This window comes from Xenopus laevis, chromosome 7L (genome assembly GCF_017654675.1).
Source record: "Xenopus laevis strain J_2021 chromosome 7L, Xenopus_laevis_v10.1, whole genome shotgun sequence".
Lineage (NCBI taxonomy): Eukaryota > Metazoa > Chordata > Amphibia > Anura > Pipidae > Xenopus > Xenopus laevis.
This window is the reverse complement of record NC_054383.1, coordinates 138,327,743-138,352,778: the sequence shown is the minus strand read 5'-3', so window position 1 is coordinate 138,352,778 and position 25,036 is coordinate 138,327,743. Positions and strand designations below refer to the sequence as shown.

The following is a 25,036-nucleotide window of genomic DNA, read 5'->3' as shown; positions in this document are numbered from 1 at the left end:
TACTCTATGTCCTCATAATAAGGGCTGCCCCTACTTACTCTATGTCCTCATAATAAGGGGTGCCCCTACTTACTCTATGTCCTCAAAATAAGGGGTGCCTCTACTTACTCTATGTCCTAATAATAAGGGGTGCCTCTACTTACTCTATGTCCTAATAATAAGGGGTGCCTCTACTTATGCTATGTTCTCACAATAAGGGGTGCCCCTATTTACTCTATGTCCTCATAATAAGGGGCACCCCTACTTACTCTATGTCCTCATAATAAGGGGTGCCCCTACTTACTCTATGTCCTCATAATAAGGGGTGCCCCTACTTACTCTATGTCCTCATAATAAGGGGTGCCCCTACTTACTCTATGTCCTCATAATAAGGGGCTACCCTACTTACTCTATGTCCTCATAATAAGGGGTGCCCCTACTTACTCTATGTCCTCAAAATAAGGGGTGCCTCTACTTACTCTATGTCCTAATAATAAGGGGTGTGCCTACTTACTCTATGTGCTCATAATTAGGGGTGCCCCTACTTTATCTATGTCCTCATAATAAGGGGTGCCCCTACTTACTCTATGTCCTCATAATAAGGGTTGCCTCTACTTACTCTATGTCCTAATAATAAGGGGTGCCCCTTCTTAATCTATGTCCTCATAATAAGGAGTGTCCCTACTTACTCTATGTGCTCATAATAAGGGGTGCCCCTACTTTATCTATGTTCTCATAATAAGGGGTGCCCCTACCTACTCTTTGTCCTCATTATAAGACATGTCCCTATTTACTCCATGCCCTTATAGTAAGGGTTGTCCATATTCATTTGTGCCTCAGTCTTAAGGGGTGTCTCTACTTACCCTTTGTGACAATGGCAAGGGGTGCCTGTATTAAGTCTTTGTCTTGTATGAAATTGTACAGATAGGCACCAACCCTGCAGTTAGCTCCGCCCCATGCACTGTTTATGGCCACTTGCCCCTGCCCCATGCACTATGAGCTTGGACCCCTGACTCTGCCCCAGAGTGCCCCCCTTGTATGAGCTTGCATAGATTGGTGATTGGCTGTGCTGCTTGCACTCTCAGCTTGTATAGGTGGGCACTTGGCTCATGGCACCCAAACACCCTGATCTCCACTGTATAAATTCTCACACACAGGCGCTTGGCTTTTCTTTTTTTTTTTTACTAAAAAACACTTATTTGCACTTGTGCAGGACGCACGGCTGAAACTGTGGATCGTGAGTGGCCGGTGGAAGGGAGTGGGGGGAATGGTACAGTATCATCATTTGTTTTGGTATCTTTATCTCTAACACTTTCCTTTCCTTTATCTCTGGGCCGTGAAGAGGAGATTTGGGTGAGGTTGGGTGGGAAGAAGCAAATATCAAGTAAACAATGTTCTGGAATGTTCTCTAGAACCCTGGTTTTAATTGCCTTTGTGCAACCAGGCACCTCTAACTCTGGTATTGCCCCTCATCAATTACCCAACATGGGGATGATAGGAATTCTAGTCTATCTACAAAGTGGCACCACTAGCTTGGTCCAATCACATGTCAACAAGGAGGTCCATATTCTCCACCCATAGTGACTGGTGACCAAAGTATTGGACTGGAAACCAAAGTATTTTCTTTTCTTTGCTTTATATGCTGTTGGCCTCCAGCTACTGGGGGTGTCCCCCTATGTTCCTCAAATATTCTTCTCTCTCTTTGTACCCCTTGTTTATTTTACAGATGCCCCTGGACTCTATGGATCTTACTTCTCTGATGACTCTTACATTGCCCTTCCTAAACATGTCTTCCCGAGAAGGTAGGAGCATCCAAAATGGTTATGGTCAACCGCCCGTTGGCTGGAACTCTTAGATATATATATTCTAATGTACATTGCATCACCATGCGTTATAATATACCTCAATAATATGTCATTGGTTTCACAATCACATTCAATACTATTGGTGTCGGCTCTTACAATGGAGTTTTGTGTGTTTCTTCCAGCCGACCAGATGCTCCAGAAACCATAGAATTAGAGGTCAGAACCACCTCCTCCGATGGAGTGATCCTGTGGCAGGGGATGGTAAGTGCCACACCAAGTCCCTCAACTTCTAATCTCACCTTTCAATTATTCCTGCAACTATGGGTGGAGTTTGCACTAACCTTCTCTATCTCATTTCACGAAATACTCCTTAAAGGGGAAGTGAAACTGAGCTTATTTGCAGTAGCAACTCCATAGGGACCCCTTTCTCTTACCCTAGGGAGGTTCCTAGTGAGACTAATGTCCAAGGTTAATCCCAAAGGGACTTCAGAGAGTTTATATAGTATAAGGAACCCACTTTGTCAGTATACCAACTGGACTGGGGGCAGTTCATAATGCTCCTCTGAGTAAAAAATGTTCTTACATTTCCAGTTACCCCTTGCCCTGATGCTGTCAAGCCTACTAGGAGATGCCATACTGTGCCCATTAGCATTTAATGACTATATAACAGAGGTGCCCAAAAGCTAGATTGGGATCTACCAGTAGACCTTTAGCTGCTGATCAGTAGATCTCAAGACACTGTCAACAAACAGCTTGTCTATATCCCCCTCCTGTTTCATTATGATATTAAGGTAACATAAGAAATAGTTGTTTGTTATATATAATAATATACATTTTCCCGTAAATAAATCAAGTAATATTTTCCATGGAACAGAAAGCTAACATTGCTTTTACGGATGTAGATCATAATGGGACATCACTTAAAGTAGACCTTGCATGAATAAAGTATGGGCACTCCTGCTATAGAATATACCTACCTAGAGGTCTTCAACTGATGTTGGACCTCAACCTAAACACAAGCCAAGATGCTCAGCTCTCAGGGGATTATGGGAGTGGTGGTTAAATGACAGTTGAGAGCCAGAGGTTGTCCATCTGTGAGTAGGGTGGTAGTCAGTATTGCTCTTGGTATCTGCCCCGTTTGCTTTACCCTCCTGGCTGGTCCTTTGGCTGCAGCTTTGCATGAAACTCTTTCCTCTCTTTTCTCATTCAGGTCTCTCATAGTTCTGAGAATCATCTGCTTGGCACTAACCAGGTACTGCACCACTGCCCGGCCCATATCTCACTAGCACCTAGGAATGTTCCTTTAGCCCCGGGGGTCCTTCTTCCTTTCCTATGCATTGTATATTATATGGATATGTCTATGAGATCATTTGGAATTGGGCTTCACTGACCAGAGACTCTTGGCACACGGGAAATACAATTACATTGTTACATTATTAAACTCCATCACTTCTAGTTCTGTGGGTTCAAACTCAGCTATAGATTAATTCCACCCCGAGCACAAGAATATCTCCCCTCCAATCTATTCATTACCAAAGGTTTGGCATCACGGAACGTTTTGCTTGGCTGTAGGGCTTTCTATAATGGATGACATCATAAGGTCCTGTATGATGTAATATTTAATTTCCTGTTACAGGAGGAGAATGAACAGGGCAAGGGGAAGGACTTTATCAGCATGGGGCTTAAGGACGGCCATCTTTTGTTCAGGTAAGTGACCCTGTAACTACAGAAGCTGTGATTTCTCTAGTCGGCCCTCCTGTCAGTGCAGACGTTATGGGATTTGTCATCCTTCACCTCTGGAGGCGGGACAGAATAAACTTGTTGACTCCTGGCCCCTCCTCTCTATTTTTATCTCCTTATTTTTAATGATTCTACAGGATTCATATCACCTTCAGGGCACGCAGAGCTGCTGATTAGGTGCAACAGGACATGCAGGCATCGCAAGGGAATTGCCTGAAGCCATAGGTGATACGCTGAGGTATTACAGTCTAGCAACCCAAAGGGTACGCAGAGCTACCTGCGCTAAGTCAGGAGGTTGCGTTGACCCCCCCTAAAAAAGGGAACCAGGAGAACCCCATCCTAAACTGGGGGGAAGACAGGTGAGTAGAAACAGAACACTCGTGTAGGATACCTCATAATAGGAGGCTAAATAGGCAGCCCAGGAGGCGCAGGGTCAAGGTGCACTAATAACCTGCATGACGGTGCGGCTCTTCGACCGGTTGCTAGGCAACGGATCACTCAAACAGGTGCGCGCCATTCCTAGAGCCGTGATGACGGCACCGGACCGCGCCAGTACCACGCCGCATACATCACACAGAGCAGCGTCTCCTCCCAGTGGCTTCTGTTACGGAAGAGCAGGGCAGACACAGCCAGGATTAAAGTCCAATCAGGGGACCTTACAGTGCAATGATAAGCACCCGACACACTATCTAGTGCTCCCCAAGGTCACGAACCAACGTACATACACCGGGTGTATCAACTCCAGGGAGCGGCATTACACAACAAGGAGAGCCAGTCACACCAACACGGAGAAAGCAGACTCTCTAGCGGAGTTACGTGCAGATATTCAGACAGTAAAGAAGGCGAAGAAGCCTTGAAAATTACCTAAGTGCAGGAGCTGTAGACACTCCTTAAGAAAGTCGGAAAGAAATGACTGCTCTGACTGTAAACCTCAGACAAAGAGAGCAGAGACACAGGGACCACCCATCTTGTCCCCTCAAACTATGCCATCACTCACATCAGAGGGCTCTAGTGCTACTCCCATTACTGAGGAGAAGAGAAATTAAACGGGGCCACTTTTACTGGCACCAACCACACCAACCACATCCCAGTCAGATGCAGCAGAGGCTGCTAAATTTACTCCACAGCATCAACCAACTCCAACTTCCCCAGCTACAGTACCACCTCAATTTGGGGAATTTACCTAACCACATTCATCTAACCACAACCCTCAACATCCATGGCAGCTACACTGGTGGGCAAAGGAACAAAGAAACGTGAAGCCCCAACACCACTAGACTCTTCGTCGGAATCTGAAGACGGGTTGGCATCAGACTCTGAGGAACACCCTCTTCATGAGAAAAAAACCCTCAGATCACAATTGGAGTCAGAGGATGAGCAGTCAGCTGTTTCTAACCCAGAGGCTTCTCGAAAACTACTCAGGGAGATGATGCAAACATTGAGACAGTTGCTCTATCAAAAGTCCAAAAGAAATCTAAGTTAACGTTCCCATTCTTCAACTCCGTTACACAGGCTATTGAGATAGAGTGGAACCACTCAGAGAGACGGATAGCACTTACTCAAAGGTTCTTCAAGACCTACCCAGTACCAGAGGATCACCAAAAAAAAGTGGGACAAGGCCCCCAGAGTGGACTCGGCAGTAGCTAAGTTATCCAGACATATGGCTCTGCCTGCAGAGGAGGCGGCATTCAAAGACCCACTGGATCGTCGCATGGAATCCACTTTAAAAAGATCCTATATCCAGGCTGCAGCGATACTACTGCCAGCTGTGGCCTCGGCTGGGTTAGCCCACACAGCCAAACACTGGGCACAAGAGCTAACTCAAAACCCTCCTTTCTCAAGACAGGATTTGAAGAGGAGGTAGACAAACTGATGACGGCATTCACGTTCTTGGCGGAGGCTGCTATGGAAATTACCAAGCTAGCAGCCAAAGCCACAGCAAGCGCAGTAGGAACAAGACGCGCATAATGGCTGCAGTACTGGTCGGTGATACATCATCCAAACTGAGACTTTTATCCTTCACAGGCGACTCACTCTTTGGGTCCGACCTCAAGCAGATTAGAGCAGAGGTAACTGGGGGGAAGAGTACATTTCTCCCTACTTCCAACCTGGGATCTGCCACTAGTCCTCAATGCCCTACAAAAAGCGACCGGACTCATGTGACCTTAAGTGGCTGTCCCTGAAAGTTACATTTTTGCCATCACATCGGCTAAGAGAGTGTCCTAACTAGCCGCTTTTTCCTATAAGGAACCATGGACTTCTATTCATGCAGACAAGGCAGTCCTTAGAACTATACCCAGTTTTTTGGGTTCCAAATCCGAGTTCCACATCTTTTTGTCCACATGAACGAGAAAATTCGCTTCACACATTAGATGCAGTGAGAATAGATTTGAGATTAACATACAGACGATCTGACGGCTTGTTAATCTCGTAGGCTACGACGCACAAAGGACTAGCAGTATCAAAGAGAACCATTGCTCGCTGGTTAGTAGAGACAATTAATGTGGCGCGTGATTTTCAACAAAAACTCGGACCGTTTGCAGTTAAAGCCCAAAGTTCATCATGGGCAGAATATGGCGACAGCAGAACAGATCTGCAGCCACTTGGGCCTCACCCAACACTTTTATACAGTTTTATACGTTGAATGTTTTTGCTTCACAATCAGCCGCGTTTGGTAGAAAAGTTCTCCAGGCTGCGGTAGTGATGTGAATAGGCAAATGAAGCTGCTCAGTCTATACTTATACCCACCATTCAGAGGGAAAGCTTTTATACGTCCCGTAACCTCGGCACTGACAGGAGGGCCCACTAGAGAAAAGGGGATTTTATACTCACCGTAAAAACCCTTCCTAGTCGGCCTGAACTGTCAGTGCACCCAGGCTGATTTTACTATGGGCGCAGGGACCTCTTTGTCGCTATCTACTCTATCTGTTGTCTCATGGTCTTCTGTCTGACTATACTGTCTCCACTGACTGAGCTTTACATAAGAACTGAGGAAGGAAACATGGAGCCAGTGTATATATGAGAGGAGGGACCAGGAGTTAACCAGTTTATCTGTCCCGCCTCAGAGGTGAAGGATGATAAATCCCATAACGTCTGCACTAACAGGGTTTCTATGTTAAGTATAAAATCCCCTTATAAGAATGAGAATCTCACCATCTCTCTCTCTCAGTTACCAGTTGGGCAGTGGAGAGGCCAATATCCGCTCTGAAGATCCGGTGAATGATGGGGAATGGCACCGAATTGTGGCTGTACGGTAAGTAGCTGAGTCATTTCAAGGGAAATATTAACTAAAAGGCAATTATCCCCCCAATACTTAGCCAGGTATAGAGCTTTTGGGCTTCACTCCTTTCTATTGTCAGTCAAGGGTCCTGACTCAGAAGCCTGTTAGAGGGTCTCACAGAATTAAGTTGTATGGGTATTGTAAAGCAGGCTCCTATAGGCTACATGCCCTCATCCCTAGAGATTAATAAACTGGAAAAACCCCAGTCAGATCGTTCACTGAGGAATTAGCCCCGCCCACATCATGACCATGGGAAAGAGAACAGCCCAGGAGCAGGAAGTACAGAGAATCAGAGCTCTGTACCTGGGTAAGTACTGGGGGAGATTCACTTACCCAGGGGGAGGTTCCTGTCTGACCATGGGAAAGAGAACAGCCCAGGAGCAGGAAGTACAGAGAATCAGAGCTCTGTACCTGGGTAAGTACTGGGGGAGATTGGATTCACTTACCCAGGGGGAGGTTCCTGTCTGACCATGGGAAAGAGAACAGCCCAGGAGCAGGAAGTACAGAGAATCAGAGCTCTGTACCTGGGTAAGTACTGGGGGAGATTGGATTCACTTACCCAGGGGGAGGTTCCTGTCTGACCATGGGAAAGAGAACAGCCCAGGAGCAGGAAGTACAGAGAATCAGAGCTCTGTACCTGGGTAAGTACTGGGGGAGATTGGATTCACTTACCCAGGGGGAGGTTCCTGTCTGACCATGGGAAAGAGAACAGCCCAGGAGCAGGAAGTACAGAGAATCAGAGCTCTGTACCTGGGTAAGTACTGGGGGAGATTGGATTCACTTACCCAGTGGGAGGTTCCTGTCTGACCATGGGAAAGAGAACAGCCCAGGAGCAGGAAGTACAGAGAATCAGAGCTCTGTACCTGGGTAAGTACTGGGGGAGATTGGATTCACTTACCCAGGGGGAGGTTCCTGTCTGACCATGGGAAGAGAACAGCCCAGCAATAGGAATTAAAGGAAATCAGAGCTCTGTACCATGGAAGAAGAGGGGTGATTGACTCATGTTGCTGATTTCCATTCCATGTTTTTTTTCTTCAGGGAAGGAAAACTGGGTTCCATTCAGATTGATGGAGAAGATTCTGTGAGTGGGGCCTCACCTGGCAGAAACATCATGGTTAACACAAAGGGCAGTGTCTATCTAGGTAAGAAAAGTCCAAGGCCACATCCTGATTCTGAAATATTCAAAGCAAGATTAGTGTTAGACTCCGCCTACAAATATAGGCAACTGACCTCTCTGCACATTCATTAGAGGCTGTTGGGAGTTGTCGTCTACATACATTGAGGGTTGCCATTTTATTCCCTTGCCACCCCATATTATTGGGTTTCTATGACAACAGGATTCTGCTATTTGCATATGCACTGTGGGGGTGGAGCTTTGGTTGCTTTGCTCTCCCTAAGTGAAATTATTTATTGTTGCATAGGAACAGTAAGACCCACTGAGATAGATCTGATAATGACACTAGGAATGACTTGCTCCGGGTGCCATATTGTGAACCCCTTTTTTTCCTCCAGGCGGAGCCCCCAATGTAAAGACTCTCACTGGCGGAAAGTTCTCCTCTGGAATCAGCGGATGCATCAAGAACCTGGTGATTCTAAACGCCAGACCTTCCCAGCAGTTTCAACAACCAATCGACTTGAAGCATCACGCAGAGGCGGGGCATAACACCAAAGAGTGCCCCTCATAGGCCAGGGTCGAATTTTCCCTCGCTGGCGCCATTTGGCCAATCTAGAGACACTTGTTTATTTTGTTTTTATTTTTAAAGAGACAGTGACATAAAAGCAAACACAAATGGTGCTGCTACCAAATAACCTACAAGGGGCGGAGCTGAGAGGCGGAACTGGATTGGGCGTTTCTGTATTACACACCCGGGATTTCCTTTGAATTATTATTATTATTATTTTTTAATGTCTACAGATTTTCCATGTGTTTTACAGCTGGATGAAGGAATAGTATCAGATTTAAAGCAGATATTTGTTTTTAAAAAGATTCTTTAACCAAAAAAAAAAAAACACAAAAAAATCAACAAAAAAATAATTCCCATAGGCAAAAGAAAACTAACAGAAAGACACTCATGTGTGTTACCTCTCTGGTCAGAAGGGGGCGCAGGAGTCGCCTTCCTGGTGCCACGTGCCCTTGGCTTGTTCTCCATAGTCTCAGTGCAGAGTCAGAACTCTTATTATGGCCACGAGTTGCCTTTGTCCACAGACCCTCAGTATATTGCCCCGGCCCCATGGCATGAGCATTATGTTACATATATACATACAACCCTCCCACACACGTGGTCTGAAATCAGTGTTATTTGCTCCATGGTGCTGATGATGTCACACTTAGACAGGAAGTCCGACGTTGCCTCTTACATCACTTCCTGCCTCCTTTTGCTTTGGGAGGCCAGAAGGTGAACCTTGCTCTTCCTTGTGTGTTGCTAATGGGGAGGGGGTAGATGTTTTCTATTGTGTTTGTTTACTAGAAGACTCTTAGGTGCTGTTCTTTGTAATGATCAAACATCTCCAGGGGATTCCATGTATTCCTACCAGGGTGGGAGGCCGCACGGCTATTTTTCTTGCAGTCGTATTTATTCATTTAGACCTAGCTAACCAACTCCACCAGATCGTGTTCGAATGTGCTTGAACCCTGGGTTCAGGTCAACATCACGTTTTACAATAAAATCATTCCGTACCATCTGTCTCGTCCTAATTTCCGCAGAAGATCCGTGGAGGTAACTGGAGTTGGCCTCACTTGTGACCTGGTTAGGTCTTAGTCTAGGAACCTTGTTTCCAGGAAGTACTTAGATCATTTCAATGGCAGATTAAAACCAAAGTTCTAAACTTTCTACATCATGAAATAATCATGGTCAAGTTGGCCTTTCTCTGGTTGGTCTACTAGAGGAGCAAGAATCCTGGAGTGTATAGGCCCAGTAAGACACTAACCACCCTCCTTAACATGTAAGGAACGAGTAATGTCCAAAAAGTGTCTTCTTATCTCAAAATTCTCCTTTCCTGGCCCTCATTCTGTCTGAACTAGAAGTTAAAGGGAATATAAACCCCCCAAAAATGTTGCCCAATACAACATGTCATTCTGCACACTGCCACAATATCCATTAATTCTTGGTTTACAGTTCTGTGTAACTGTCATTTCAATTGTCCATCACTGTCTGGCTGCCATTTTATTTCTACTCATGGCTGTTGAAACAAGGTTGCAATTTCCTCTGAGAAAGACAGGTCTGTTACTCTTGATACATTGTTTCACTAGTCAGAACCAGAGTAAAGAAAATGGCAACCAGACAGATGGACAATTGAAATGACAGTTAGTTCATGACAATGAATGGATACATACGGAGAAGTTGCACAAAATGACATGTTCCTTCATTGGGCAGAATTTTATTTTGGGTTTTACATTCCCTTTAATACAGCTGGATTTAATGGACTGGATTTATATGAGGTGGAATGAAAGGACTAGGCAGGAACTGGTCCACTTTGGGGTTGGACACTACAGAAGATATGAAGGTCCTTAGAAAATGCAGTTGAGGAGATCTAGAACTTCCAACTGATCTAGAGAGGGATGCACTATACAGACTACTGGAAGTTCTGGAATTTTCTGGAACAGGAAGAAATGTTGGCACTTTTCTGGCAGCAGGAAAAAAAGTTGTAGTTTATATCAGAAAGTATGGAGTTTATCAAATGATTATGTATAAGGAACATGAGCCATAAGACAGGGGTTGGCTTTATAAAGTGCACTGTGGTGTATGACTTCTACTTTCAGATGTGTGAATCATTATGTGTCTCTGTGTAATTTTCTTATACCACTATTATATTCATGGTCTCCCCACCCCCAGTTTAATAAACAGTTATTTTTTTGTTAATGTTCTACAGCTCTTTTTCACTAACTGCTTCCAACGAGGGTGGCCCTGTGCCAGGCAATGGGTCCCGTCTGGTGACCACCCCACCATGTTGCCGTCTTGTTTTAGATAAAGACACATATTAACTTCTGAATTTCCTTACACCTCGTTGCTGTTTCGATTGGGCAGGGCAGAAGATCCAGTTGTCCAAAGATGACAATTGTCCATGTGTCTTCTTCTAGAGTTTAAACAAAGAACCCCAACTATTGGACACAAAAATTAGAGGCAAGCGTGGGTTGGTTTTAGGGTAGGTTGGAGAGGGCATCTGCCTTGGTGCCCCAAAATGGAGAGGAGCTAAAATAGATGGTGAAGCAGAGCACACTCCTCAGTGTAATCAATGACGCCCGGTGCTCAGGGTAGAGGGCTCGGCAACCCCCTCGGTAAAGGCTTCCAAAAAGGTACACTGGCACACAGGGCAATTGAAAAAGCAGGGTTACCCCTTGCTACTTTTATTTAAGCGGACGTGCGCACGTCCGCTTAAATAAAAGTAGCAAGGGGTAACCCTGCTTTTTCAATTGCCCTGTGTGCCAGTGTACCTTTTTGGAAGCCAAAATGGAGAGGGCCATTAGAGAACATTTTTTGATAAAACTAAAAAGGACATATTGTGTAACGCTGAGATACTTTTAATATGTACATAAAGGATGTCCAACCTGCGGCTCTCCACCTTTTCTTTCTATGCCCAAGGTCACCACTCCTCTAATATCATCTCTGGGAGGACTGATGGTCCATAGGTACGGTTAAGTTGGAGGAGGGTGATCACTGGACCTTATCGTTTCCTCATTACCCCCCGGCTTTGGAGTCTACTTCCAATATAGTTCCACTACCGATTATGACATTGATCCCTGTGCCTCAAATGTAGTGTTCCCTTCTGCTCTTCATGGTGCTAATTTGGGTACAGTGTAAGGGACAAAATATTTATGTTATTGTTGTTCCATTAAACTAAGCAAACATTTCTTATGAAGATCTGCTGGTGTACAATGGGGGGTACTGTTGTAATGAAGTAGAGGGGGTTTTCATGGAGTGGAGTATTTGCACCGCCATGAGCCCTCAGCATTGGGAGGGGACAACCGTGGATAAATCTGTGGCAGGCACTCAAATAAAGGGAATCTTCCAACAAGTTGTTGAAATCAAGTAGAAAAGATTTATTGTGCACTTGGGGGTACTACCCTGAGAGGCAAATTCGATTCTATGGTTTTCTGTAGAGCCAGGTCTGCTTACGGGTGGTCTCTGAGTCTTTGCTGTTCATCTTTGCCTACAGCTCCACATATGTCTGGGTGTCGCTCCAACTCCATGGAGAAGAACTATCTGTAGCAAGTGAAAGCAGGGGTCTGCATCTAGAACATGTATGAACTTATATCATGGCTGTGCCTGTAGCCTCCAGCTGCTATTTAACTCAAGGGTGGAAATGTTCCTATACTGCCCCATGACAGCCCTGAAGTGGGACCTCCACCCCCTGCTATTTACCCCCAGAAATTGTGTCTAATTCTCTCAGCAGCATTCTGTTGCCTTCCTGGTTTCCAATGAATTTATTTGGGCTCATAAATACAAAAGAAAGCTCGCTGGAAGCATCCATTGTCTGACTGTCCCCTTGCCTCCCGGGCACGACCACTTCTCTGCAGTCGGACAATGTGTGTCTCTTGGGACAGAAATAAGTTAAGGATCTCGCTAGGCTGTGGCTACAATGAGGTAGAACTTTATAGACACCATGGTCCTCCTCAGTAGTGAGGCTGTAGTGTCTGGAGGCCACCAAAGTTGGTGAGTTCTTGGCAGCAGGGCCTGGCATGTAATTAGCCCTTCACACGGGCACAGTCATGGCTGCATTCTGTGGGGTCACTTTCCCAGGTCGGCTCTTTTCCTTAAAGGTGCAGCTGCGGGTGCAGAGGTGACAAGAGGCGCAGAAGGAGTTGCAGCAGGGGATGAACCGACAGACGCTGATTCTCCATATGAACCAACCAGGGGACCAGCAGCACCAAAACAGCAAAGCCACTCCCACCACCAGTCCCAGAATCACATACAGGTAGAGGAGGGAGGTGTACGACTTACTCTCTGTAAAATAATACATCAATACATTAATAAATAGCAAGATCAAAATGATTGATGATTGGTTGTCATGCAAAATTGGGGCAGGGCAATTAATATGCAATACCCCTAGCTCTGAGCGAGCTTACTCCATCAGGGCAGAGAGAGTTGGGCAAATTCCACCAGGTTCCACCTTCAAGAACTTGCTTCTCTCCAACTGGATCTGATGTTATTACAAAAGCCCTTGATGGAATGCTGCTAGCCCAGTGGTCCAGTAGGCAAATGGACTGTTAGTGACCAAACCAGAGGGTACATTATTCTACTTCCCTCTATTGGGGTAAAAAGGCAATTTGTGTCTATTACAAACAACCCCTCATCTCTAGTGCTGCTATTTAGAGATCGCTGTCACAAGGCTTTCTGGCCCTTTAATGTAGAGATATGGAATCAGTCTGGTACCTCCTGTTGTGCCGTGTGGATGGTCACTATCTGGATGAAGAACTTGGTGGTTCCTAGCATTACTGTAGTTTAGATTCAACGTTGTTTCCTCTAACATTTTCAAGCTGACTGTAGGGGTGGCCAATACTTCTCCAAAGCTCCGTGTCCCAGTGCCACCTACAAGGGAAGGAGAAGATATTAAGTCAATGATTGGACAGAGACCTGTTTGGGAAAAAGATCAGTGTTTTTGGCAAAGAACCACAAGGGTCTGGTGGAGAACCCTCAGTTACAAATAATATAGGTTGGACAGAGAACCATTAGGTAATAATATCAGTGCCATGAGGTACAGATGCCAATCACAGTTAAACTTGGATCTCAGGAATGATTCCATAGGATGTCTATAGATAGTGTCTGGGCCCTGGTTCCCGTGCTGCACAAAGACTTTTTTGACCTGGTTAATGAGCTTTTACTCAAACAGGAGAGATAACAGCAGGATAACGGGGAATACAAACCTTTGCTGGTGCCCTGCTTATCTGCAGAGCTGGGGGTACAGCTCACTGGGGCATTAGGGGACTGGTCACTCCCATCCCCACAATTGTCTATGTTCTTAGAGTCACAGACCAGGCTGGACGGGATGCACTTGCCATTGTGACAGTGGAAGTACGGCTCAGATCTGCATTCACTGCTGTTGAACCCTGTAAATGAGAGGCATTAGAGAATGTGCCAAAAGTGACCACTGTGTCCTGTTTTTGGGCTGCTCTCTTCCCAACAGTCAGTCTTTACCCCTGCCTGACCACCATGAGAAACTACCCAGGAGCAGGAAGTACAGAGAATGAGAGCTCTGTACCTGAGGATGTAGTGGGGTTGACTGGATTCACTTACCCAGGGAAAGTCCTGACTACAGAAAAAGAGTAGGAAGAAAATAGAATTAAGGCTTTGATTTTAGGTATATGTGGGAGTTGGGTGGGATTAAATTCCCTTACCTCCCTCCAGGACTCCTAAGGCAAAAAAAAATTAATTCACAATGTAGAGAATATCAGCTGGGTATTCTCAGGAGGATTACTTTCTGCTGGGCTACAACATCAACATCTAATAGAAAGATCTAAGGGGCGAGTGGAAAGTTTGTGGCTAAAGATCACTAGCGTAGGCCATATGTTCTTACTGTCATTACTGTACCTATTCTGAAAGAGGTAAAGTCGCCCACAAAGTCCACTCTTGGCTGTTGACCTCTGGTGACAAGTCGCAAGGTCAGGAAGTTTCCAGTAGAGAGGATGGGCCTCGGGATGGTCTTCCCACATAGAGGAGTCCCTAGTGGCTCAGAATTCTGGTCTTTTCCATCATAGAACTGAACGTAGGACCCAGAATTACATGGATCATACTGACTTCCCTGTCCTGACCCAGTTGCTTTTGTTTCCTCTGGAACTGAGGAACCTTGGGCAGTTTTGTTAGTTCCTGGCCCAGATGCCTCACTTTGGGTATTGGACATGCGTAGGAGGCTGTAGACCAGGAAAAAGCGGAACTGGAACTGAACATTGTCCTTCAGAGAGGAGGCTTGCATGGTCAGTCGGCAGTCCGTCCCCATGGAGACAAAGTAATATTTCCTCGACTCGCTGTGGGAGTTAACGATCATTCCATCCCCTCTGACTGTTTGGCCGCAGAAGTCCACTAGGTTTACTATGGAGGAGAGACAAGTAGGAACCATGATACTGGTCATTTGGGCACCAAATGCAATAAAATGTTTCAGTGACCTTCATCTCATTCAGGAGGTGGCGTTCAACAACTACTTTTATTCACCTCAGTTACAGAAGGTGGTATGCACCTTAGCAGGGTCCCCTCCCAGGGGCCTGTTATTAGCCCACTGGGCACTCTGGTCCCTTGGATGGGGAATGGGGCTCTAATGCTTTAAAATTCCCCATGCAAATACTCCTAATCTGCTCCAGCCTCGCCCCATTATGTTATTTGTGCCCATGATCAGCCCCATATGTGACCCAAGAATTGCCCTTTCAGATCTCTTGCCTCTGCAACATCGACCCCAAGTAGAGTTCCCTCTGTACCCCACTGATGGTGGCCCAATATGTATTTATTATAGTAGTTGAGGTTCATTGGGTTCCTTGGTTTTTCTATTTTATTATTGGGAATTGGGACCCATAGGCTCCGCTGGATGAGGCATTGGCAACCCTGTTGTTTTGGGAGTCCGTTTTATACAGTAAATCAAATGAGAATTGGTGTTTTGGTGAATTACACCAGAGAACCCACGTCTTTAGGGTTCCAAGTGAAAGTCATGTAACATTGTTTATAATGGAGACCCCTCCTCTGGAAGAAAAAAAAGCAGGACAAGAATGGTCTCAGCAAAGGGTTGAGTTTGAACTTGGATCCCAGTAAATATATGAAGCCCTTAAAGGTTTGGGGGTCTTCTCTACACGATCCCTTATTGTGCATTTTCTCTGACCCAGCTTCAGGTGCAAGGGCTGGAAGATTCTGGGTACAACAGCGCTCGCCCCTCCCCTGCCCTCATTTAGGTTTATCACCATCTGGAAATGAGACTAAATGAGATTTACAGCCCCCCAACTTTTATAACCTCTGTCTCCAGGGGGACGGGGCTGCTGGAATCCCTGCGTCTCATGTGAGAACATACTGTGTCCCCCAGGAGATGAATAGCCCCGATGAGCTCATAATGTGGGTCCAACTGCCCCGGACAAAAGAAATGATAATTGAAAGAGAAAAGGAAGGAGATAAGAGTGGGTCATTGGGACAGGAATAAATGTGTTTGTACAGGGAGAGAATGGGATCATTTCCTGGTGGGAGAAGCCCCCCAGGCCGCTTCGTAGTAAACAAATGACCTGTTAATAAATGGCAGTGACGGGCTGTTTAACCTCAGCTCTATTACACTCAGGATTTATCCCGGGGACAAATGCATTTTATATTAAGTCCCCAAATTCCATCTCCATAGTGTGATTGCCATAATAAAGCTCTAAGGCTAAAGGGGCGGTTACTCCTTTTTCTCAAGCCCCCCCCCCCCAGTGCTTTGTTTGGAGTCAACGGACATAAACTTGACCTTGAAAATTCACCCCGGGTCCCAGTTAAGGATTTTCTCTGGCATAAATATAAAACCTATTGCTGCATGGCTAATAAACACTACTGGGGCCGTCACCAATTATCAGGGAAGTAAAAATCTTATTAGAAGATTATTATCCTTCAGTCTACACCCAGAAACTGTTGTTTACTGTGGATAGAGACAGAAGGGCAAGATGGAGACAGAAGGGCAAGATGGAAAAAGTAGGGCAAGATGGAGACAGTAGAACAAGAGGGAGACAGTAGGACACGATGGAGACAGTAGGGCAAGATGGAGACAGTAGGGCAAGATGGAGACAGTAGGACAAGATTGAGACAGGAGGGCAAGATGGAAACAGTAGGAAAAGATGGAGACAGTAGGGCAAGAAGGAGACAGTAGGACAAGATGGAAACAGTAGCTCATGATGGAGTAGGGTAATATGGAGACCGTAGGACATAGAGACTGTTGGGCAAGATGGTGACAGTAGGACAAGAGGGAGACAGTAAGGCAAGATGGTGACAGTAGAGCAAGATGGAGACAGTAGGACAAGATGGAGACAGGAGGGCAAGATGGAGACAGGAGGGCAAGATGGAGACAGGAGGGCAAGAAGGAGACAGTAGGGCAAAAAGGAGACAGTAGGGCAAGAAGGAGACAGTAGGGCAAGAAGGAGACAGTAGGGCAAGAAGGAGACAGTAGGGCAAGAAGGAGACAGTAGGGCAAGAAGGAGACAGTAGCTCATGATGGAGACAGTAGGACAAGATAGAGACTGTTGGGCAAGATAGAGACTGTTGGGCAAGATGGTGACAGTAGGACAAGAGGGAGACAGTAAGGCAAGATGGAGACTGTAGGGCAAGTTGGTGACAGTAGAGCAAGATGGAGACAGTAGGACAAGATGGAGACAGTAGGGCAAGATGGTGACAGTAGGATAATATGGAGACAGAAGGGCAAGATGGAGACAGTAGGACAAGATGGAGACAGAAGGGCAAGATGGAGACAGTAGGGCAAGAAGGAGACAGTAGGGCAAGAAGGAGACAGTAGGGCAAGAAGGAGACAGTAGGGCAAGAAGGAGACAGTAGCTCATGATGGAGACAGTAGGACAAGATAGAGACTGTTGGGCAAGATGGTGACAGTAGGACAAGAGGGAGACAGTAGGAGAAGATATGAGACAGTACGACAGTATACAGTAACTGTTAGTATGATGTAGAGAGTGATATTCTGAGATCATTTGAAATTGGTTTTAATTTTTATTTGCGGTTTTTGAGTTATTTAGCTTTTTATTCAGCAGCTCTCCAGTTTGTAATTTCATCAATCTGGTTGCTAGGATCCAAATTACCATAGCAACCATACATTGATTTGAATAAGAGACTGGAAAATTAATAGGAGAGGGACTGAATAAAAAAGATAAATCATAAAAAGAGGTTGGGGTGGATAGAAAAACAGTTCAAAACAAACCCTCCCATGAAAGACATTCATTTGGCAAATAACTTCCTATGGGCAGAAGTGATACGGTACTCAGTACTGATGTGTAACACTGTAGCACTTACAGTATATAAGGAAAACAGAAGTGTTGAGGGTGGGTAAAACAGTTCAATGAGACACATAAGCAAAGGAATCTCATCAGATAATCCCAGAGCAGAAAGTGAAACAGTTCAATGTGTGCGAATGAGTGGATAATTGGGCGTTAGCTCAGTTCAAACTGATACATTTCTCTGAATAATAATAAACAAAGTTCAGTGTTTTACTCTAAAATAAAGCAGTTCAGTAGCACAGAAACCCCCAGTTGCATGATGGATTGTGATATAAGTCAGATTTTTACTAAGTGGGTTGAAGGTCTGGCATCTCACAAAACATGACTCTTATATCAGAGGATCGAGCAGGAACAGCCCACAACAAACAGACTGACCCCCTAACTGGCAGGTAATAGATCACAGAATGTGGCCTTTGTGAGGGAAATGAGAGGGGCACGTGCCCAGGATGAGTCTATTCAGCTCTGAGAAAAGTAATGACTCCCGGGAGGGTCGCTGGGCTTGGGGCCATTATAGGAGATTAATCGCCATATTTGTGTCTCCTCTGCTAAATGCACTGGAGGATGCTGGGAGTTATCATCACACTGGCACAACTAGGCACGTCCCATATAAATATCAGGAGATCTGTGTTTTATCACTAAATGAGCATCCGACCCTTTCTTAATACAATCCACTGTTTCTGCAACTCCTCTACCCCCAGAGCAAAGCGTGAGACATGGGGTGGGCAGGGTCCTATTCACTTATTAACCCTGTCCTTTCCATACTCATCTGTTGTTACTCATGCAACTCTGCCTGTACAATCAGATACACAATAACAGCCCCTCCCCCCAATGTTGCTGAACTACACCACCCATCATTCCTCAACAAGCCAGGGTTAGAGCATGCTGGGAGCTGTATTCCAGCAACTTCAGGGGCCCCAAGCTAAGCGAATGCAAATAACAGACAGATCAAAAATCAGTTTGAGCCGTTATTAACATTGGCATGGGGTATCAGTGGCACCGGCCCAGGGGCAACTCTAATTTCCCATGTGAATAACAGCGTGTTTCTCTTCTATCCCCTACCCCAAATGATGTCATAGCTTTGGATCCTGAGATAACCAATACTCATTCTAATTAATTAACTAAGTTACACAGAGCTTTATCCCTAGAGATTGTAAGCTCTTGTACCCAGAGTTCTCTTGTTTCTAATTTGGTGCCTTTATTGCCCCATAGATATATTATGGGAGGGGGTAATTCCTGAAGAGGGCATATGGATTGGTTCAGTGCATCCAGCTGTACTACAACTCCCAGAATGCTCTTTGCTCAAGAGCTGGCAGGTGGAAGTCAATGTTTATTAAACGGGTTGTTCACTTTTGATTTAACTGCCAGTATGATGTAGAGAGTGATATTCTGAGACAATTTGTAATTGCTTTTCATTTTTTATTATTTGTGGTTTTTGACTTTCGTTTTTTATTCAGCAGCTCTCTAGTTTGCAATTTCAGCCATCTGGTTGCTAGGGACTGAATTCCCCTAGCAACCATGCACTGATGTGAATAAGAGACTGGAATATAAATAGGAGAGGCCTGAATAGAAAGATGAGGAATAAAAAGTAACAATAACTATAAATGTGAAGCCTTAAGGCCCACATGAACGACCGACTTTAGTGCAATCCAACCAATCCGTCAAATTATCGTGAGGTTAGTGGGAATAGAACGATTGTATAACGTATAACGTATATTGTGTAACGACTTTTTGTCCAACATCGGGCAGGTTAGAAAATTTTCATCAGTCACAGTGAAATCTATCTATTGTCCAATTGTTTGCAGGGCCAAGCAGGCAGTTACCCTCAGTTTTCTTGGCTTCTAATAGACAACATCGCTTGAAAAGGTCTTTTTAGTTGATGGACAAATTATACATTTAATTTTCGTTTCAAGATAGGCTTGGTCTACAGATCTTTTAAAAATCTATGGCCAGCTTTACTGTGTATTTGTTTTTAGATGGGGTCAGTGACCCCCATTTGAAATCTGGAAAGAATCAGAAGATAAAGGCAAATATTTCAAAAACTATATAAAAAAAAAGAAATAATGAAGACCAACTGAAAAGTTGCTTAGAGTTAGCCATTCTATAACATATTAAAAGTTAACACCTGGTGTGGCTGATATCCCCCTTTGCCCCAGGAATACACATAAGGATATACAGCATGCGGAATATATAAAGAAGTGTAGGAGCCACAGTTGATACAACTAAGTGCAAGCTCCTCTTAGCAAGAGACAAAGCCCATAAGTAGATGGCGGTTACTTACCTGTTTCTAGGGACTGGGCGGCCGGTACCATAAAACTCAGCAGCACAAAGACGACTGACAGCAAACAGCTCCGGGTGCTGGTGCCCATATTTCGATTGCGGTGGGTGCTGGTGCCCATATTTAGATTGCGGTGGGTGCTGGTGCCCATATTTAGATTGCGGTGGGTGCTGGTGCCCATATTTAGATTGCAGTGGGTGCTGGTGCAAGGAAGGTGTCTGTGTGTCCGTGTGTAACAGCTGTGGCCCCAGACAGAGCCCTCACTAAACAAACTCCCAGGGACCCCAGGAGGCAGGCGGAGCTCAGTCCAGTTATTTGATGAGGCTTTTGTGTTGCCTTTGAGCACAATGACTCCCGGCCGCTGCCTTTTGTTTGGGGCTAAGACTGTTTTATAGACAGGCAATGTGTCACTTGGTCTCTATGGTAACGGTGGGAATGCCCCAGCGCAGGAGGCTAAGGAGGCTGATAAAATGTGCACCCCCATCCCATCCTGCTGTGATCCCCAACCCAAGGGGTATTCACACGCCCCACTGCATTCCTCTGCTACTGGGGGGGACCCTCATACTGCCCCCGGGTCATGTCTCTATATTGCCCTGCCAGGGGCCTATGAGGTTAACTCCAGCAATATTTAGGGCCCCCTACACGACTGGACCACCCTTCCAACCACAGAGTGTCTTCTGTGACACCCCTATACTGTTACAGGGTTAATTCCCCAGAGATTGTTGGGGCTGAAGAATAACTACCAGTCATCACTGTATTAGATTGCTAGTGTGTGAAGGGGTTAACTAACCAGTATATAGTGTGTCTTTAACTGCATTGTTGCTCTGCTTGGGGGCTAAAGGGTTAACATCTAGTAGTGGTGGTGAGGTGCTACAGGTATCATTCGGCCACTAAGTGGAGTGAAATCCTAAAGCTGGGGGGTTACTGAAGGAGCCCCGAAAATGCACCTGACGGACTACATTTCCCAGCATCCCCTGACAAGCAGCATTAGGAAATCATTATACTCTACAGACACTACAGAGTATAGCAGCATCAGCCAAGTGATATCTCTAACATTTGTGTGGGTGAGGGGCATTTAGGGAATAGTGATCATAACATGGTCTCCTTTGAGATTCTGTTGCAGAAGCAATTCTATAAGGGACCAACCTATACACTACATTTCAGATGTGCAAACTGTGACAGTATAAGGGCATCTCTGCAACATATTAAGTGGGAAATGCTTTTCACAGGGTTAAACAAAGAACAAAAATGGGAAGTCTTTATAATAAATCTACTTGTCAGTATATTCCACTTGTAAGCAAGGAACGTCGTTGCAAAGCAAAACCTTTTTGGTTCAATAGAAGCGTTGGTGTTGAGGTGGGTAAGAAAAGACCTGCTTTTAAGGCTTTCAAGTTAGCTGGTACAGCCGAATCATTTATAAGGTACAAGGAGGCCAATAAATCATGCAAAGAAGCTATAAGGCAAAGTAAAATTGCTATAGAAAAGGGTATTGCAGCAAGCAGTAAAAAAAATCCAAAATTATTTTTTAAATATGTTAATAGTAAAAAAATGAAGCAGGAAGGGGTGGGACCTTTAGTATCAGAGGGGGGTCAGCTGGTTGATGAGAACAAAATAAAAGCGCAGATTCTGAACTCATATTTTTCATCTGTCTACACAAATGAGGGACCAGTAAGTGAAGGTTTCCTTCTTAATAGTCCCAATTCTAGTAATACATCTAATGATGCATGGTTCACACATGAAGAAATTCAAAAGAGACTTGAACATGTTAAGATTAACAAAGGTCCAGGGCCAGATGGTATTCATCCCAGGGTAATTAGCGAGCTTAGCTCTGTGATTGCCAAACCTCTTTACTTAATTTTTCAGGATTCATTGAGATCTTGCATTGTGCCGAGAGACTGGCGAATTGCTAATGTGGTGCCTCTATTCAAAAAGGATCCCGTTCTCAGCCTCAAAACTATAGGCCAGTTAGTCTGACGTCAGTGGTAGGAAAGCTTTTCGAGGGGTTAATAAAGGATAAGATACTGGACTTCATAGCAAATCATAATACTATGAGTTTGTGCCAGCATGGTTTTATGTGTAATAGATCTTGCCAGACTAACTTAATTTCTTTTTATGAGAAGGTGAGCAGGGACCTGGATTCTGGGATGGCAGTGGATGTGATTTACTTAGACTTTGCTAAAGCATTTGATACAGTGTCACACAAAAGGTTACTGGTTAAATGAAGGAATGTTGGCCTGGAAAATAGTATTTGTACCTGGATAGAGAACTGGCTAAAAGATAGACTACAAAGAGTGGTGGTAAATGGAACATTTTCTAATTGGACCAGTGTTGTTAGTGGAGTACCGCAGTGCTCTGTACTAGGTCCCTTGCTTTTCAACTTGTTTATTAATGACCTGGAGGTGGCCATTGAAAGTACTGTTTCTATTTGTGCAGATGAGACTAAATTGTGCAGAACTATAGGTTCCATGCAGGATGCTGACACTTTGCACAGTGATTTGTCTAAACTGGAAAACTGGGCAGCAAACTGGAAAATGAGGTTCAATGTTGATAAATGCAGGTTATGCACTTTGGCAAAAATAATATAAATGCAAGTTATACACTAAATGGCAGTGTGTTGGGAGTTTCCTTAAATGAGAAGGATCTTGGGGTCTTTGTAGATAACAAGTTGTCTAATTCTGGGCAGTGTCATTCTGTGGCTACTAAAGCAAATAAAGTTCTTGTATAAAAAAGGGCATTAACTCAAGGGATGAAACATAATTGTATCTCTTTATAGGTCCCTGGTGAGGCCTCATCTGGAGTATGGGGGCAGTTTTGGACTCCAGTCCTTAAGAGGGATATAAATGAGCTGGAGAGAGTGCAGAGACTAAGTGCAACTAAACTGGTTAGAGGGAGGGAAGAGTTAAATTATGAGGGGAGACTGACAAGGTTGGGGTTGTTTTCTCTGGAAAAAAGGCGCTTGTGAGGGGACATGATTAGACTTTACAAGTACATTAGAGGACATTATAGACAAATAGCAGGGGACCTTTTTACCCATAAAGAGAATGACGTACCAGAGGCCTCCCCTTCAGACTAGAGGAAAAGAAGTTTCATTTAAAGGAACAGAGTAGGGGGTTCATCACAGTGAGGACAGTGAGGTTGGGGAATGCACTGCCGGGTGATGATTCAGTTAATGACTATAAGAGGGACTTGGAGGATTTCTTGGACAGACATAATACAAAGGCTATTGTGATACTAAACTCTATAGTTAGTATAGATATGGGGATATATCATTTATGTGACAGTAGGGAGGGGTGTGTGTATGGGGCTGGGTTTTCATTTGGAGGGGTTGGACTTGATGGACTTTGTCTTTTTTCAACCCAATTTAACTATGTAACTATGTAAGTATATCTACTAAACTCACTGCAGCCAATCAGCTCACTAGACTGCTCAAAGCGGAGCCAATAGCAAGTGCCATAAAGAGTGTATGGCCGTCTGGTGCCTCTGTATAACACACAAGGGACACAAATAGGCAGTAGGTGGCACGGCTGATGCCTGGGGATGAATCTGGGAGCAGGTATTTGCAACTGGAGGATGAGTTTGCCTTTAAAGGAAAAGAAAAGGCATTGTACACTTGGGGGTGCAAAATGTTAAGACACACCCAAGTGATTGTATTTACTTACCTGAAACCATGGAGCGATCCTCTTCTGCCTTCTTCATATTTCCCGGGGCAAACGCATGCACAGTTTAACGTAATAGCGACTTTTTCATTAAAGTTCGACTTTTCATTCTACTGCGCATGCGCAGCCGCACGAAGAAGGTGGAAGAAGATGGCTCCGTGGAGCTCACTGGTATAACCCCGAGCCGGTGCAGTTTTCTGCTGATAGGAGCACCAGCCTGGAAGTCAATACAATCACTTGCGAGTGCCTAACATTTGGTGCTGCAAGCCTTTCCTTCCCCTTTAAGCTACTAAAAAATGCCTTACCCTTTAAACAAAACAGGGATTGTTTGTCCATATATTGCAATATATTTAATAATAAAGTCATCCCATATCTGGCCAGTCCTACACTCAATTTTCATCTGATTCATTAAGGGTTGGGGCAGATTCAGTTGCCTGGCGACTAATCGTCTCTTCTGCGGGGGCGACAATCTCCCGAAACTGCCTTCCGCCCGCTTGAATGAAGAATTGCCTGCGCTAATGCACTCGCGACGCTTCGATTTCCAAAGTCACCCGAAGTTTCCTCGTGAACCAACTTTGGAAATTGAAGCGCCGCGAGTGCATTAGCGCAGGCAATTCTTCATTCAAGCGGGCGGAAGGCAGTTTCGGGAGATTGTCGCCCCGCAGAAGAGGCGATTAGTCGCCAGGCGACTAAATCTCCCCGAATCTGCCCCAACCCTAAGAATTCTATTGCTTCATTATACATTTTACACAGGGACTAAGTTTTAGCTGCAACTTACTCGCTGCTTTCAAGGTTAAAACTTGGCTGCCCTTTTATTGCGATGAGCAGACAGTTGAATTACAGCTGCGCATTTTAGTAACTGTGTGGGGCTTATTTACTTTAACTTGTCAGTGTAGTAACCCTTAGCAACCAGTCAGCACTTTGATCTTCTGTCTACTCCAGGTATCCACTCTATGCACTCTACTCTCCACTCTACTCCAGGCCTGGGAGCTGTTTCCCAGAATGCTCAGGAGCCGGGGGAGGGATCACTGTCAGTCACAGACACACTTTATATTCAGGACAATTCTGAAGCCCAACAAGCTCCTCCCCCCGAGGCCCCGCCTTTCTGCATCCCCAGGAGAGACAATGTGTGTGTATTGTGAGAAATAGCAGAGCAGTTGCTTCAATATTCCACACACTCACTATTTATTGGGCCCATTTTGAGTCTCTCTGATCCGTTACTTATAACAAACTCACTCCCATAAACACTGACGTACTTATCCCTGCCCTACCAGCCCGCCTCGGAGTCACGTGACTCACTCATTCACACAAACACGCCCCCTTATTCCTCTGCGCGCGCACTCGCCCCACCCTTTACTACGCAGTTAGGAA

The 25,036-nt window shown here is 45.0% G+C and overlaps 2 protein-coding genes across 12 annotated transcripts in view; one reads left to right on the top strand and one right to left on the bottom strand.

Moving 5' to 3' along the window:
- The window catches only part of hspg2.L (heparan sulfate proteoglycan 2 L homeolog), a 112,525-nt gene extending 101,861 nt beyond the window's left edge, over positions 1-10,664 (top strand). For 8 of the 11 annotated variants that reach the window (XM_041569902.1, XM_041569903.1, XM_041569898.1 and 5 more), the window contains 8 exons: positions 1,193-1,249; positions 1,706-1,781; positions 1,967-2,045; positions 2,995-3,036; positions 3,421-3,491; positions 6,694-6,777; positions 7,843-7,946; positions 8,317-10,664. In XM_041569902.1, coding sequence (XP_041425836.1) covers positions 1,193-1,249; positions 1,706-1,781; positions 1,967-2,045; positions 2,995-3,036; positions 3,421-3,491; positions 6,694-6,777; positions 7,843-7,946; positions 8,317-8,489 — 686 coding nt within the window. In that variant the 3' untranslated portion in view covers positions 8,490-10,664. The remainder of the gene's footprint in view (positions 1-1,192; positions 1,250-1,705; positions 1,782-1,966; positions 2,046-2,994; positions 3,037-3,420; positions 3,492-6,693; positions 6,778-7,842; positions 7,947-8,316) is intronic. The other 3 variants (XM_041569899.1, XM_018226510.2, XM_041569900.1) reach the window with 2 other exon arrangements.
- A 1,157-nt stretch (positions 10,665-11,821) lies between these two features.
- ldlrad2.L (low density lipoprotein receptor class A domain containing 2 L homeolog) lies at positions 11,822-20,868 on the bottom strand. Its single transcript, XM_018226512.2, has 5 exons — positions 20,013-20,868; positions 14,331-14,828; positions 13,667-13,849; positions 13,176-13,331; positions 11,822-12,746 (listed from the first exon to the last, which is right to left on the bottom strand). The coding sequence occupies exons 1-5, from the start codon at positions 20,188-20,190 to the stop codon at positions 12,496-12,498; spliced, it is 1,266 nt and encodes a 421-aa protein (XP_018082001.1). The 5' UTR covers positions 20,191-20,868; the 3' UTR covers positions 11,822-12,495.
- Between the last annotated feature and the right edge of the window lie 4,168 nt (positions 20,869-25,036).